The sequence below is a fragment of the Anoplophora glabripennis genome, unplaced genomic scaffold (assembly GCF_000390285.2).
Source record: "Anoplophora glabripennis isolate ALB-LARVAE unplaced genomic scaffold, Agla_2.0 scaffold51, whole genome shotgun sequence".
Lineage (NCBI taxonomy): Eukaryota > Metazoa > Arthropoda > Insecta > Coleoptera > Cerambycidae > Anoplophora > Anoplophora glabripennis.
Window position 1 is genome coordinate 454,810 of NW_019416324.1, and position 15,094 is coordinate 469,903.

Sequence of the window (15,094 nt, forward strand, 5' to 3'; positions counted from 1 at the left end):
ACCAAGTAAAATCTGTATATACAATTCCAGTTTTGCGTGGTATATATTTCAAAATGGGGGATTTTTTTTAATATGTCAAATTTATATTTTTGTCGATGATTAGGTTTTGCACAAAACTCAACTAGAGAAAAGACCGGTGTAACAGCCGAAATAATGGAATTCTAGATAAATGAATGAGTTTCGTGAGCTTTTGTAGTTTTTTTTTGATATGTTTTCATCTTTCCCACGTAGGTATCAGATTAATTACAAAGAACTTCCTTCCGTAAAGAGATTATATATATTTTAACACGCAACAATTTGTGGTTAGGGTTCTATTAATTCATTAATGACGCGAATTAGAACTTGTTGGAAAATTCCTGCGCCTAATGTTTTGTCTTTTGCTGATGAAACCATTCTGGTTTTTGATGTGCTAATGTCATTAAATATTTCCCAATGAAAGAAATCTCGAGCACACCACTTGTCCCAAATTGTATTTAAATTTTTTATATCCCCGCAGTAGACCCATACTATCGAGTTTGAGACACCATGTACTAATTTTAGACGTATTTTCATTTATTCGCATTATATAGTCAGGAAATATTTCCAGGAACTAGGTTCTTCAGGATACAATGTAAGTTGTACACTACTCGAGCAATGCGAGCTCAATAAATTCATAAATGCGACCCAATTCATTCATTTCCATGGTGAAAAATCTCGTTTCGGCAAAATGTGGGCGAGGAATTCTACCAAGGACGTGTTTCAATCAAATTGTTAAAAAGTTTAACTAAATTCATTGGCATAATCGGCACAGTGTGATGTAACAGTGGGTGGAGGCGATTTATGCGGTTGTGTTGCAAAATTCTAACGAGTCAGTGACGTTTCGGAACGACGAAAAGGGTAACTACTTCTTTGGAATGTCACCTGTGATGCAGAGATGTGTGTGTAAAGTTTTTGGCGAATTTTCATAAGCAGCCTCTATATCTTTTATAATCATTCGTTTAAACGTTGAAATTTATAGAAATTTACTAATATTTCAATACTGATTTAGTAATTAATAGAAAAATTATATGTAACGACAAAATTGAAACAGAAATGAATAAAGAGAAAGAGTTAACAGTTGTATCTTTATGTATCTTTGAATTGTCGGTATATGTATTTATGGTAACGTTTTCCAAAACACCCTGTACAAATCGACACGCGAATGCAATCAAATTGCACGTGAGCGCGTATTAATCACACCAAATCTGAAACTACAAGAGTATTAGCAAATTATTTCGATTATAAACGATAAAGATTATGACGATGCATAATTTTACCCATTACTCTGATTAATAAGCTTGCAAATATCTGATACAACTAAATCAGAGCGTAAGGTAAGTATGTCAAGATGGTGACTATACACTCAGTTCCTCGAATCGTTTCAAAGTATTACTGCAAGCTTCATAATACACAATACCGCACAGAAGCTGTTTACGATTTGACAACTTGAAAACAGAACATGATTTAGAATCGTATAGTGGGGATTTACGTAAGGGAATCTGAATATCCATTATCTGAAACTCATCGGTTCAATTTTCGGAACACCTTTGCCTTGCGTATGTGGTGGGGACCAACCATGACCCTGTATATCGCAATGGATGTTACATATATTTTCATCAGTTCCCTTCGCACGCCTGTAACGTATCAACAGCCTTAGCGGCGTATCAGGACGAAACGCCGACTGTTATTAACGCAGGACAACGGGGAGACAGACAAGTGGTGAATTGGTGGCCCAGATCTCCTGTCTCTATTAATAATCGAGTCGTTTTTCCTGCGAGTTAATGATTTTAGTTATAGCAGTTCTGTCCTCAGTTTATTTCTGATTCAGATTACGTGAGGTCGTCTCCATTGAAGGGTGTGTGATTGGTCCTCGTACATTGCTACGTTCCGCGATTATTTTCGTGACGGCGTGTTGCAGTATAGGCCTTAGGACTGAATGTGGAGCAGGACGGTGGTATGAGCGGCCAAAAGAATTACGGGTTCGTCGAGGACTCAAGAAATGACAGTTACAGCAGGTGAGGTTAATGTTTGTGTTTGTATTATTTTGCTTTAAATGTTATTTGAATCAAGTTTAAAAATTTCCTGCTGACGTAATTCGGTACCAGACGGGCGTTAGTCCGCAGAGTAGTTTCCTACAATGTAATGAAAAGTTGATTTTTAGCGTAGGTATCTAGATATTTTTGTAGAGATCATAAACGACTGTCAAGTGTTATTTTTATGAAAAGTGTTTTACCAAAGCAAAATCTCACACTAAAACAAAATGGACAAAAATTTAAAAAGTTGTTTGCGTTTCGAAAATCAATATGTTTTAGTTCAAATTTGTTGATGGACATGCATTTTTTAAACTTTTCTTTATAATTGTCCAAAAATGACATATTTGGAATGACAGTATATAATTTTATAAAAAAATTGTTAGGGCAAACAATATTTCAGGTCTACCTATCTGCACCCTATCCCTGAAATTGTTTAAAAAGATGGAAGAAAATATTTCGCTTAAAAACCATAAAGTTAATATTCTTTTTGTTTTTCACATTACATAAAAAAATTAGTAGAAAAAAAAAAGGTAACTAATACCATACCTACTGTCAAAATAAAGTGTTAAGTGTCACTTATATTTAAAATATCAATATACAAACGTAAATTTGCATGAATGCAGTTCTGATATTCTGATTTGGGAATAATTATTTGCTGCATCCTTGTAATTTTAAATGCATACCGATTTCGTTTTCCTATTTTGATTTTGACTGTTTTATTAGAATATTTTAATTTTACAAACAATTCGTTTTGGCTTTTTAGATATAGAAATGTCGTGTTTAAATTTTTTATAATTTAAAAAAAAATTAAAGCTCAAAAATTAAAATATGTATGCATTGTTTTGTTATCTTATCAGTTTATTTCAAACATAATTTACAACTAATAATTAGGTACTAAACAAATTTTGTATGAAAATATTCCTATACAGGGTGGATCACAAAAGTTGACCAAAAATGAAGGCTCGTATTCTTCGCCGAATTTTAAGGGGAGTCTTTCCTATAATTTTTTCGTTAAAAAGATACAAGGTGTTCAAAAAATATTTTTAATTTTTTTAAATAATTTAAAAATTAGTGAGTTAAATAATTTGAAATTGGGCACATGTATTTATGTAAACATTGTCCAAAATCTGAGAGCTTTTCCTAAAATTTACAAACTCCAGTGGCGCAGATAAAGGGTATCGGTGGCATATTTTTCTAAATAAAATAGTGCGCCACAGCTTTACGGTAACAACCATGATATTTTCGTAATCATTTTTCAATTTTCTACAAATTAATTCTCTCTTTTATGTTTTCCGAACAAGCCTGATTTTCGAGTTAAACCTTAGATACCCCTTAAAAATCAACAAACAATACGAGGTTTCATTTTTGGCCACCATTCGTGAACCATCCTGTATATTCATGTTGAAATATATTATTTAAATTAATTTTTCATGCATAAATGTAAAAATTAAATTTTTATTGTGTAAACGAAATTAAACAATGGATTTCTAATTTGCACAAACACATAAATACTTTAATATGAAGTATACATTTTTTATTTACAAACAAATATACAAAAACATATATAAAAGTTTTATTAACAATAAACTGACATTATAAAATGCAGTTCAGTATTTATATGATGTTTTATTATTAACTATTAATCTTTAGAGATCTATTTCTTTCTATCATGAATAATAACTATGAGAATACATCAGCATTCACTATAGTAGAACCATGACGTAAATCTATTAAGTTGAAATTGGATAAATCGTTGTCTAATTACATATAAACATCTACAATAGATCTTTGTTTCTTTACACTCCAGTAGCAAGATGTTCTTTAACATCTACGGGGAATTTGTCAGTTATTACAGTGGCACTTATTTGATTTTTTGTGAATATCAAAACAGCGTATTTAATAAACTGCGTCTGTTGAGAAAACAGTTAAAAGCGTGAATTGGAAACGATTTTGTTTTGTTAACAGTGTTGTTGCACTTAGCTGTATCTCATCCAACAAATATTCTATTCAAAAATATAATTCAAAATATTTGTTATATTTAAAATTTGCAATAAAGAAATATCTGTTACACTGTAATCGGTATAAACGTGTTCGTGTATTCCTTTGTTTCAACGCATTTGGTGTCAAGTACATGTAATCAAGTTTTTACCTCTCAATATTATATATTACTACTTGCAGGTGCCTATAACAGATAAGATTATTTAGATAGACTTTTATCATGCATATTATTTGTTAATATTTTGACTGTTGTACAAAACCCAATAACTTGCGAATCACTAAAACCGAGCGTGTGCTAAATTTTATCACATACTTGAACTCGAGTAAGTAGAATGGGAAAACTACGGATTTTTTTTCAAATGTCTGGTACTGAAACTAACGATAATGCAATTTTATTTCATTGTAACTTTCATATTTATAATTATTTACTAAATTGCAAGTTTAACAACCTATTATTTTATTTTATAGCATTAGTGGTAACAGTTCGAATTCTAGACTTCTTTGTAATTCCCATTTTACACGTACCTAAATCTCCATTTGCACAACATTTCAGCTATTCATTTTAAATTATAATTGCAAAACGGCTCGCGAGCGGATAATGGAATAGTTCTGATTTGAATAATTCATGAATATTGAGAAATTCTGCACTAAACTGTATGCTATAAATTAAATGATTATAAAACCATATATTATAGAAACAATAATTACTGCAGCTTTATTTTTGTTCAGGAAAATTGTCATGGTAAACCAGGGCATCGCTTTTTCAACTTAATTGATAATTATTTTTCATAGAAAACCTGATTTTGGTGATGCAAATCTTCACAGTCCATTTCTCCAGTCTGTTCTTTAGTTATTTTTGAGACGGTATTTTCATAAATAGTCATTGATGTTCAAATCGACTTTGAACAGGGATTATTGATACTTTTGATTCGCTTTAGACGATAAATATTTACGGTTACTTACTACATACCACGGTATGTTTTTTTGCTTCTGAATATTTTCGGCTTACAATCTGCAGCTTCTAGGCAAACTGCCAGCAGGCACTAGTGTTAACTGTAACTTAGTATTTCATAGTTAGGAGCCGGTATAGCCAATAGAGCCACAGACTGGTAAAGACAGGATCTGGCAGTGATTGGCGTGGCGCCCAAATGATTTATTTCGGTGCAGAAGAGCGTCTTTCAACATTTTTTTTGTAAAATTTTATCACTTTTATTTATTCTACTATTTCTGCTTTTGTTGGATACTTTCTTTATATTCCTACCTTTTTCTATGCCTCCAAATAGAAAAGAGTAAAGTAATTGTATTTACGTGATTTTTGTTTAATTTTTAAGACTAACTATACTGTATTATTGTAACAAAGTAGGTGTGACAAGAACAATAAATTATTTAAGGTTAAAAATAATCTAAGTAGTGTTTACCAGGTAGTGATATATTGTAAATCAAATGGAATGAGTCCTCTTCAGGGAGAATTAAGTAATCACTTAAGCAAAGTATGGAAATATTTTTAAAAATATCATTGTATATTATACCTCAGATATTAATGGGGTTAAACAAATTTCCCATGGTGTGCTTCACATATGAGTTATAGAAAGTTCGAGAAAATAGAAACAAAAAAAATTGACGAGGTTATACATATTTCATTTAAATAATTATTCGTCTTGGTTGTTTCCAAATATTTTCATATTTAAAACCTAGAAAAAAAAAATGGATTTTAATCCAACAAAATATAACAGATATCTTTATTGTTTTAATAATTAGTCGAGTACAAATAGATGGGGTTAAAATAATATCAGTTCTTCATATAAATTTTTTTCATTTCAATCAAAAAGTTATTTTTATGTACAGTCTCTAAGCTATTAACTTGAGCATGATGCAAATTTGGTGATCGATAACACATGCGTACAGCTTGTTTTTAATATTGTAAGTGAAACTTCATTATACCCAGAACGCCAGGGACGGACTATGCCCAATGGTTAACAACCCAGAATTTTTGCATAGATGACGATCGCAATCTGTCTGTACAAAAATAAGTTCCCTGAAACATTTGCCAACGATAATACCCTCTTGGTTCGATTCGGTAAAATTAACAATTTAGGAAATATTTGTGATTTTATAGGTACATCGAGCGGCGCCTCCACCATTTTTTGTTTTTAATTTTTAATTGGACATAATTGCTATGTTAGAACCGTACAAATTTTTAAAATAATATCTTAGAAAATTTTGCTGTCTGCTACTGTAATTTTGACTAATCTGTATAATGAATAAATATTTTTTAATATCATAGAATGTAGACAGACAACTATATCACTACAAGAATAATACTGTATCAGTTTATTATAATAAAATTGAATTATTCCTATGTTAATCGTTTTCAAATGTTTATTTGCTGTTTTCTTACTTCAAAAAGACTGTTTATAAGCTTTGTATGAACATTTGTTATAATTTGCTTGTTTGTCTATGCCGTTTCTATTTTTCTTTTAAATTTTCAATAGATAGTTATTTTATTAGTTGTTTTTTTTTTCAAAGTACCTGGTTATGCATGTAGTTTCTGTCTTATATCTATCTATCTATAACAAATGACATATCTTCTTATAACAGGCATAATATAATTTTCCATACCTATTTTTTTTCTTACAATAGTTTGTCAAAGACCAGCGCAATACTACAAGCTATAATTATAAAAAAATATTTGGAAAACATAGTATAACTTGTTTTTTTAAAAAAACACATTTTTCAAAATAAGAAAAATATCAAAAGGCGCCAACTAATGTTTGGATCACGCCTAGATTAAACTATTTTTAATACTCCTCTTATTTTCTACAAGTTGTCATCAAAGCGCACATACGTATTACTAAAAACGTTTATTTTCGAATTTCTCCCGTTCTAAATTTAAACAAGTGGTTATTTCTGTTTGTATTAAAAAAAGGAATGGTTGAAATAGAATCTCATTATTTTTTACCTACGCAGTTGAGTCTGTCTACCCAATCGCGTGTAAATCAATCAGATCTATTAAAGTAGGAGCGCGAGCATTTTTCAATTTGCAACACAACTATAAAAGCGATTGAAATTTAATTAACCATGCCGCAGACATAGCGCGAAACGAGTTATTATTGATGTGAATATTTATATAATTACCCAATTAAGATTGCGTATATGTTCAATGCTGCATCACATTACTGGCTTTGGCAATAAAGAATGTAAATCTTTCAATCGTGAACCAATCTGTTACCACATTTTCATACTTTATTAAAAATTAGGTATCATGGCACGCCTTTTAAGAACGCCCCGTACAAAATGTAATATCATCATAAGGTAGGGTGACTATAATCAATAATTTTACATTAAAAAAATTATTGTATTTATGAACTTCGAAACTGTCATAATATTACACTTATATAGAACATAAGGAGCATTACCAAGACATCTGCTGCAATAATAAAGCTCTGTTACAATGTGATCCAAAGCAGTTATTTCTGGACATATTCATTAATAGGTTGCTATAGGAAAATTCTCAGGTTAAAAGTCAAACATTAATATAGAGATGTATCATACTTTGTACTAAAGAACTTCTCCATGTTTATTAAATTTTTTAAGACATAAAATTATATACATTTTTGATAGTTCACGTCAAAAAGTGACAATGAATTTTATTCAGTTTTAACCACTGAAATACCATAAATATTTTTGGGGTTTAAAAATTCTACTACATTCATTATTATCAACTCTTTCATTGGAAGGAGATCCAAATTTTCCACGTGTATTTAAAACTTTTATTTTTACCCCAATTTTATGACACTTTCTGTTGATATTGCTCTTTGATGTAACTGTATTCTTAGAGTTAATAGCAGTGTTACGAGAAAATAAAAGTAGGAATAGGATTATACGTTTCCATACAAATTTTTCCTAAATTGTGTATTTTATAGTCCCACAGCACTCAGCTAAGTCTATTATGGCAGATTTCACATTAGTTTCCATTATATTTATATACATTTGATGATTATGTACATCAGTATTCGTACTTTATTATTTCGGAAAAGTTCTATTTATATTTCCTCTAATTTCAGTACAAACACGATCTGGCTTGAACCAGATCTATAAATTGGGGATCAAATACTTTGTTTATTTATAAATATTTATGCAATAGTAAAAATGTTTCATAAGGAGAAGATAGGAATCTTTCAAGTAAATTGTACATTACTTCCAAACGCAATAAAAAATATTATTGAGGTTTTAAAATAAAAGATATCTGAAAACATTATTTGTTTCAGTTTTTCAGCTGCTATAAGTTCCACGGAACAACTTACGCATAAGAGTAAGGACAACTCGCATACTGTTGAACTTAAGGACTTGAGAAAGTCCCTTGAAGCTGGCGAATATGATCCCTTTGACTTCAGGGATGTCGAACATCCCACAACGTAAGTATATATATATATTGTATATATAATCATACGTATTAAAAATAATTTAGGTACTTACCAAAAAGCAAAATTCAGTAATTGTTAAACGCACAAGGAATTCGTAGATGTGTACAGATTAATAATTTTTCTGATTATATCAAAAATTACGCGTTATTTTATAAAAAATCCATCGTACTGCTTCTATTATTTTACTGTACCTAAAGACACTGTTAAAACATTAACTTAATTTTATCAAATATCCAGCTGCTGATCTCCAGTTGCTACTTTTTCCTTTCTTTGTCGACGTTTCGTCCTTTTTATTGCGACCCCAAATGCAGTTGCAATATTAACTTATTTTGTAGTTGAAGAAAGTTTTAAATTCGAAATTATGCTTTCATAGAAAAAAATACCTGCCCAAAAATATCGAGCACTCGTATCTAACAGGTAAAAACGTAACTATCGTTAAAATCAAGAGAATTTCGCGTAATAAAGATCACTGAATTATACAAACCTGCCGGAATTCGTAAAATAAATATTTTGCCACCTTAGAGAAGAAAACCACCTCTCTTAAATTATTTATATGTACTCTGATATTTATTGCCAATGTGTAAATTATTTATACAAACCTTACACACGCGCCCAACAATTAAGTCAACGCATAAATCGGACGCATTGTTAGAAAACGCTCTCCGGAAGGTATCATCAGAGCTGTAAAACTATCAATAAAAAATTAAAGGCAAGGTGACGCATGGATTTAATTAGGAAACAATTGACACTCAAGACAACTGCCTGACGCTATTGATTAATGGCGAATTAACTGAATACGACTATAATTGTTTTTTTACTCCTACCACGTCATTGATCGCGTCTCTCGGTTGAAGAATTTTTGGTGGTCATAAAACGAGTTTGAAAGGGGGATCCCAATAATAACTATCAAGATGACTTTTTTATTTGAGTTAGTTTTTTTACAAGAACGTATTGCAAATAAGCCAAGAGCTTACAAAAAGACATTAGAAAAATAAAAAGGTCAATTTTTCCGTCACAGTTATTGTTGTTGCATTTAATTACTTACTTTTGTTATAAATCCCCAAACACTTACAGAGCTGTTGAAAACGTATACGACTTGATGGTTATTTTAGAAAGCGCGAATTTAACTTTTCATTAAACTGGATCGAAATCCTTAATGTAAATTATTTATTCTATCAAGTGAAATATAGCTCAAAGTGCGTCTTACGCAACTGAAATTTTCGTGAATGAATAAAAAAAATGACATTGGGTTACTTTAACTAAAAATACGCAAGACCTATGAACTTATGTAAACATATTAAGAAAAATGTTTTTCTGTTTGTCTCACTGTCGCTATGTCGGATTTATTTTTCTGTTGATCCGGAAGTACCTCAAGGTTCTGTACTTGGCCCCCTTCTGTTTAATATTTTTATAAATGACTTCACACGTGACTTTTTCTGTCGATCACTACTTTATGCTGCTGACTTAAAATTGTTTACGATAATTGGATCTCATGATGACTATGTTTCGTTGAAATGATAATCAACGGCGTATTTACTACCCGACCTAGATCTAGGGGTTATTTTTTCAGTTAAGTTGACGTTTGCTCGTCATATTGATACATAGTTAATAGAACTAGGATCTATTGTCACGACAATTAATATTTGTCTTAAACTTTTTATTAAATGCTTCAGAATTATTTCCGTTGGTAAATACAAGTGGATCATCAAATCAACACCCAAAAAGGCGATGCCTACCTCAAAAACTGAAAGTAATGACGTGTCCTTAGTCAACACGGCAAGACTTCGCCTTTGCAACGCCAATTTATTTCAGTCGCTTATAAAAATAACGCAGGAGATTCCTAAGTGGTGGACTGGATCTGTTCCAGATGAGCTAAAATCGACTGACGTAACATTTGGAGAATCATTCATTTACGTCACCTAAAAATACAGAAATAGAGAACTTTGCTTTCGGAGGTTGTTACGACCAAATGTACAACTAATCGGTATTTAGAAACATAGAATATGAGTTGGATTGGAAATGATTACAAACTTTTAATTTGAATGGGAACTGATGATAAATTCTCAGCTATCAGAGATGGTCAATTTTAAGCTCATGATGATGTTTTGTCAAACAGGGTTCTCATATTTATAAAACGCAGAAACTGCACATAATTTATTGCGTAATACTATCTCGGAAGGTTAAAATCACTAAGCGTGATTAGAGGAAGGAAGAAAACGTTTTGATCAGGCAGATTTTAGTGGCAAAAAATTGTTTAATGTAGAGATACCAATTTTATGCTTGAAAAAATATAGAATGTTGCCACTTATTAATATGTTCTGGGAAGAGCAAAGCAATCTTTTTTGTAATTGCATTTATTTTCGACAGAAGTTAAAAGAATTATGAAAATGTTTTCTCGTCTTTGGAATTTCGTCAACAGTATTTTTATTTTTTTTATTTCGCGACGGATGAGTTCTCGTATAAGCAATTAAACAATTTCAGTAGTTGTTACGTGTGTGTTGAAATTTAGCCAGTAGCTAGCAATTAGGCGTCAAATTATAAGGTACAAGATGGATTAATTGTGAGAATTGTATATAGACAGATATAGCTCTGATGATAAAGGAAAATTACATCATGATTAACGTAACATCAATCATCACAAAAGGCATAAATTTGAGTGCCGCGATATCATTAACGTTGGCAATTATTAGCATCATAACATACAACGCGTTAATAAAGTAACAGTGGAATTGTACTGGACATATTTTTCCGAAAAGTATGTAGTTTATTCTATGGTTTTCCATTAAAGTAAAAATGCGACTGGGTAAAAATGAAAATGTAATTATCGATTATAAAATCACAATATTAATTTGAAAAACTACAATATTTTTGCAAGTAATGCAGATCAAAGAGTTTTGACATAACTGGAACAATAAGCTCCGATATATCTTAAAGATTTTATCTATTTCAAAAGATATTGATACTTGAAAATTCTAAATGATTCAGTTGAGTCATGCATGAGCATGAAATACTGACATTTTTTTCCTCCATTACAAAATACGTACTTAAGATTAAATGAAAATGCAGATATGACAATTGCCAAAATTACTATTGTATTTAGGACTTTCATATTACAAAATCAAGATAAGCTATAAGTGTTTGCAAAAAATTAAAATAGGAAAGTGCAGACTTGAAGCTGATACGAGTTAGATTATTTCACTAAAGAGATGAAATAGCGTCACCGAACATACTTAAAACCATGCTTATCAAACAACTAAAAGATTAGAAATCATTATGAACTTGAATATGATCTACCCAGTCGAAGAAACTGATACTGATTATAAATTAATACAAACAAACAAAATAGGCTCAAAACTTTCCCTTAAAGTCTTAAACAGATTTATTTCGGTTCCAGAATTAAATTGTATCAATCCAACTTTACGAAATATTCCTTTAATTTTCAGTAATTTCGAGACACTCCTGCACCTTCTCAAAGGAAGCTTGGGCACTGGCATCCTGGCTATGCCGATGGCCTTCTACCACTCAGGATACGTTATCGGTGTCATAGCTACCGCGTGTATAGGACTGTTGTGTACTTACTGCATCCACATGCTCATCAAATGTGAATATGAGCTTTGCAAGAGACGGAAGATTGGTTGCATGTCGTATCCTGCTACGGCCGAGTGCGCTTTCCTTGAAGGACCTCCGTTGCTGCAGAAACTGGCACCCTATATGGTGTAAGTAAACGCATAGTTAATTTAATGATGAAATTGGTAAAAATTCGATGACAAAGCAGACGCACACTTTCCAAATCTCTACAACCAAATATACATGTAAGCACAGATCATTGCGTGTCATCAAATTTGAAAATTCCAAAGTTCATATACTTGACCATCTGTATTCTGTTCCAGGCACGTAACCAATGCCTTCCTTCTGCTATACCAGCTAGGAACCTGTTGCGTCTATACAGTATTTATCGGAGATAACATACAAAAAGTATTAAAAGAATACGTCGATGGCGTGGATGAAAGGCTAATAATGTTGGCATTTCTTCTACCTCTCATCCTAATTAATTACATCAGAAACCTCAAACTGTTAGTTCCTCTCTCTTCGATTGCCAACGTACTTACGTTTATAAGTTTTGGTATTATCCTGTACTACCTCATAAAAGAAGATATCACGATTGAAGATAGGGAACCCGTTGGAAACTGGAGAAGCTTTCCTCTCTTCTTTGGGACAGTGCTGTTCGCTTTGGAAGCCATCGGAGTGGTTAGTATGAAATCTTTGCCGTGTCACATCTTTCTAATGCCGTTTGGTGTTTTAGATTATGCCCTTGGAGAACGAAATGAAGACTCCAAAGTCATTTGGCGGAACTTGCGGGGTTCTCAACATCGGCATGATCTCGATTATAATCATGTACCTACTTATGGGCCTCTTCGGCTATCTGGCGTATGGTTCAAAGATACAGGGGTCGATTTCTTATTCCCTCAACGAAAAGGAAATGTAAGTACGGTATTCTTTAATTATGAAACAGATATTAATAAACGCTTCTGTGTTTTTTAGACCTGCCCAAGTGGCCAAAATATTGTTGGCTTTGACCATATTCATCTCACATTCCCTTCAGATGTACGTAGCTATAGACATTACGTGGAACCAATATCTGTACAGTAAATTGGAGAAGAATAGGTACAAGATCATTTACGAGTACCTCATCAGGACGTTTCTTGTTATAATCTGCTGTAAGTATATGTCTTTTAGTCGCTGAAACACTTGTAATTGGAGTTAAAATTTCTTATTCTCACATTCGTCTTCTCCTTTTAGTTTGTTTGGCGGTGGCAGTACCATATATCGACTTGTTCATCTCCCTTTTTGGTGCCCTGTGTTTGTCAGCCCTTGGACTTGCGTTCCCAGCCATCATCGATACCAGCACGTATTGGGACACGCTGAAAGGAGCAAGGGGGGCACTGATCCTCACGAAAAACTTCTTCATAGTCATATTCGCTATTTGTGGATTGGTGGTTGGTACCTCGACTAGTTTAGAGGAAATCGTTAAGAAGTTCTCGAGTAGTACCAATTCAACCGCGTGATAATAACAGTGATACAAGTGAGATTATAGTTTGATAAGTCGATGTGCCTGATTTTAGTATTTTGGGAATACCATTTGACGCCACTGATGATGAGGTTATTTAGAAGAATTTATTTATTTTGAATATATAACGTTACATAAGATTTTCGTTTTAATTTGTATTATTTAGACGTGAGAACCAAAAATTCTATATAAAATAATCGTTTTAATGTGACGCGTCATTATGACTTACATAATAAATAACTTCATTTTTTTTAATATTCTTGTAGAATCTAGTAAATACAACTTAGGATATAGGCGGTCAACAAACAAACATTTTTTACCACTCAAACCGCTGCAAACGATAATTTTCCCAATGTTAAGAAATTTGACATTCCTTGATTTCAGTGTAAATACGTGTGTTTATAATGTTTCAAATTTTGTAACAAACAACTCTATTTCCATTAAATTCTATGAACTAGCAAAATAACAGAAACGAAACAAATACCTACTGATTAAGGGGTACATTTTCGTAATTTTTATGTGGTTTCCCATATTTTTTGTATTTTTTAATTAAAAAAAGAGAAATCTTAAGAGTTAGTTATTTATCGAAGGTAGCTACAATAGTTTAAAAATGTAATTTAATTGGAGACAATAGAAATTTAATTTATTCTTTTTTATTTTTCATTGTGTTGTTATAAATTCTGACTTCGGTTAACAGGGCATGCTGAATAAGGACCTATGTAGATATTGTAGATAATTTTCTGTGAATGTGTTTTTTAAGTAATAATTAATATCTATATTTTCTTATGTAAATATTTATTTGTAGATATTAGAAATATTAGTCTCTAGGAATAAAACATCAAAATAATTTTGTTGGGTTTAATTTACACACTACTACAGTCGGCAGAAAAAAAGAAGAAGAAGAAAAGAGAAGCTCCTTTTCTGGGACAAAGAATTATTAGTTTTCATAAAGAATATGCTTTTATTTGTGCTTTCAATCAATTCAAAACTGGCATTGATACCATTTGAATATGGTAAAAGAAATATCTCCTTTTTTTGGCAGAACTACGCCAATAAAATTACCACAGAAATTTTCTTACATAGTTTTCGAGAAAATCGCAAAGTTAGATCTTTTTTGACGGTAAATATCATCTTTCTAAAAATTAATTCCGTGTTCTTTCAAATATCTCCAGTTCTAAGAAATAAATTTAGAATAGAATAGAAAATATATAAAATAAAATGTATCGATTTTGTATTATGAAGATCGTTTTGTGCTTAAATTATAGCTCGAATTTAAATAATTATAATTCTCTTAAAACAGGAACTTAACTTTTAATCAAATTATGAATTTGAAAAATATGTAATTAAAGTACCCAAAGATTCACGTCGTCCAAATAAACATACGTATTTACGTAATAATTTAGGTACTTACCAAAAAGCATAATTCAATAAATTTTAAACGCACAAGTACAAAACAAACTACAACATATAGCAACCCCTGTTTTATCCTTGAATACCTTTTTATCCACCAAAACCGCGAATGCGAAGTAGAAACCCTCCCAGCGAAGCCACGT

The 15,094-nt window shown here is 31.5% G+C and overlaps 1 protein-coding gene across 1 annotated transcript; it reads left to right on the plus strand.

The window, feature by feature from the left end:
* The first annotated feature begins 1,636 nt into the window (after positions 1–1,636).
* LOC108907674 (proton-coupled amino acid transporter-like protein CG1139) lies at positions 1,637–14,347 on the plus strand. Its single transcript, XM_018711450.1, has 7 exons — positions 1,637–2,033; positions 8,318–8,464; positions 11,917–12,189; positions 12,364–12,721; positions 12,777–12,955; positions 13,016–13,191; positions 13,274–14,347. Exons 1-7 carry the CDS (start codon positions 1,975–1,977, stop codon positions 13,537–13,539), a joined length of 1,458 nt encoding a protein of 485 aa, XP_018566966.1. The 5' UTR covers positions 1,637–1,974; the 3' UTR covers positions 13,540–14,347.
* The last annotated feature ends 747 nt before the right edge of the window (positions 14,348–15,094 follow it).

What these genes read in the sequence shown, in the direction of transcription:
- LOC108907674 (XM_018711450.1), top strand. Translation starts at nt 1,975, where the DNA reads ATGAGCGGCCAAAAGAATTACGGGTTCGTCGAGGACTCAAGAAATGAC. An exon ending in AAACTGGCACCCTATATGGT is followed by an intron (nt 12,190 to 12,363) that starts GTAAGTAAACGC and finishes ATTCTGTTCCAG; the next exon opens with GCACGTAACCAATGCCTTCC. An exon ending in CTTTGGAAGCCATCGGAGTG is followed by an intron (nt 12,722 to 12,776) that starts GTTAGTATGAAA and finishes TTGGTGTTTTAG; the next exon opens with ATTATGCCCTTGGAGAACGA.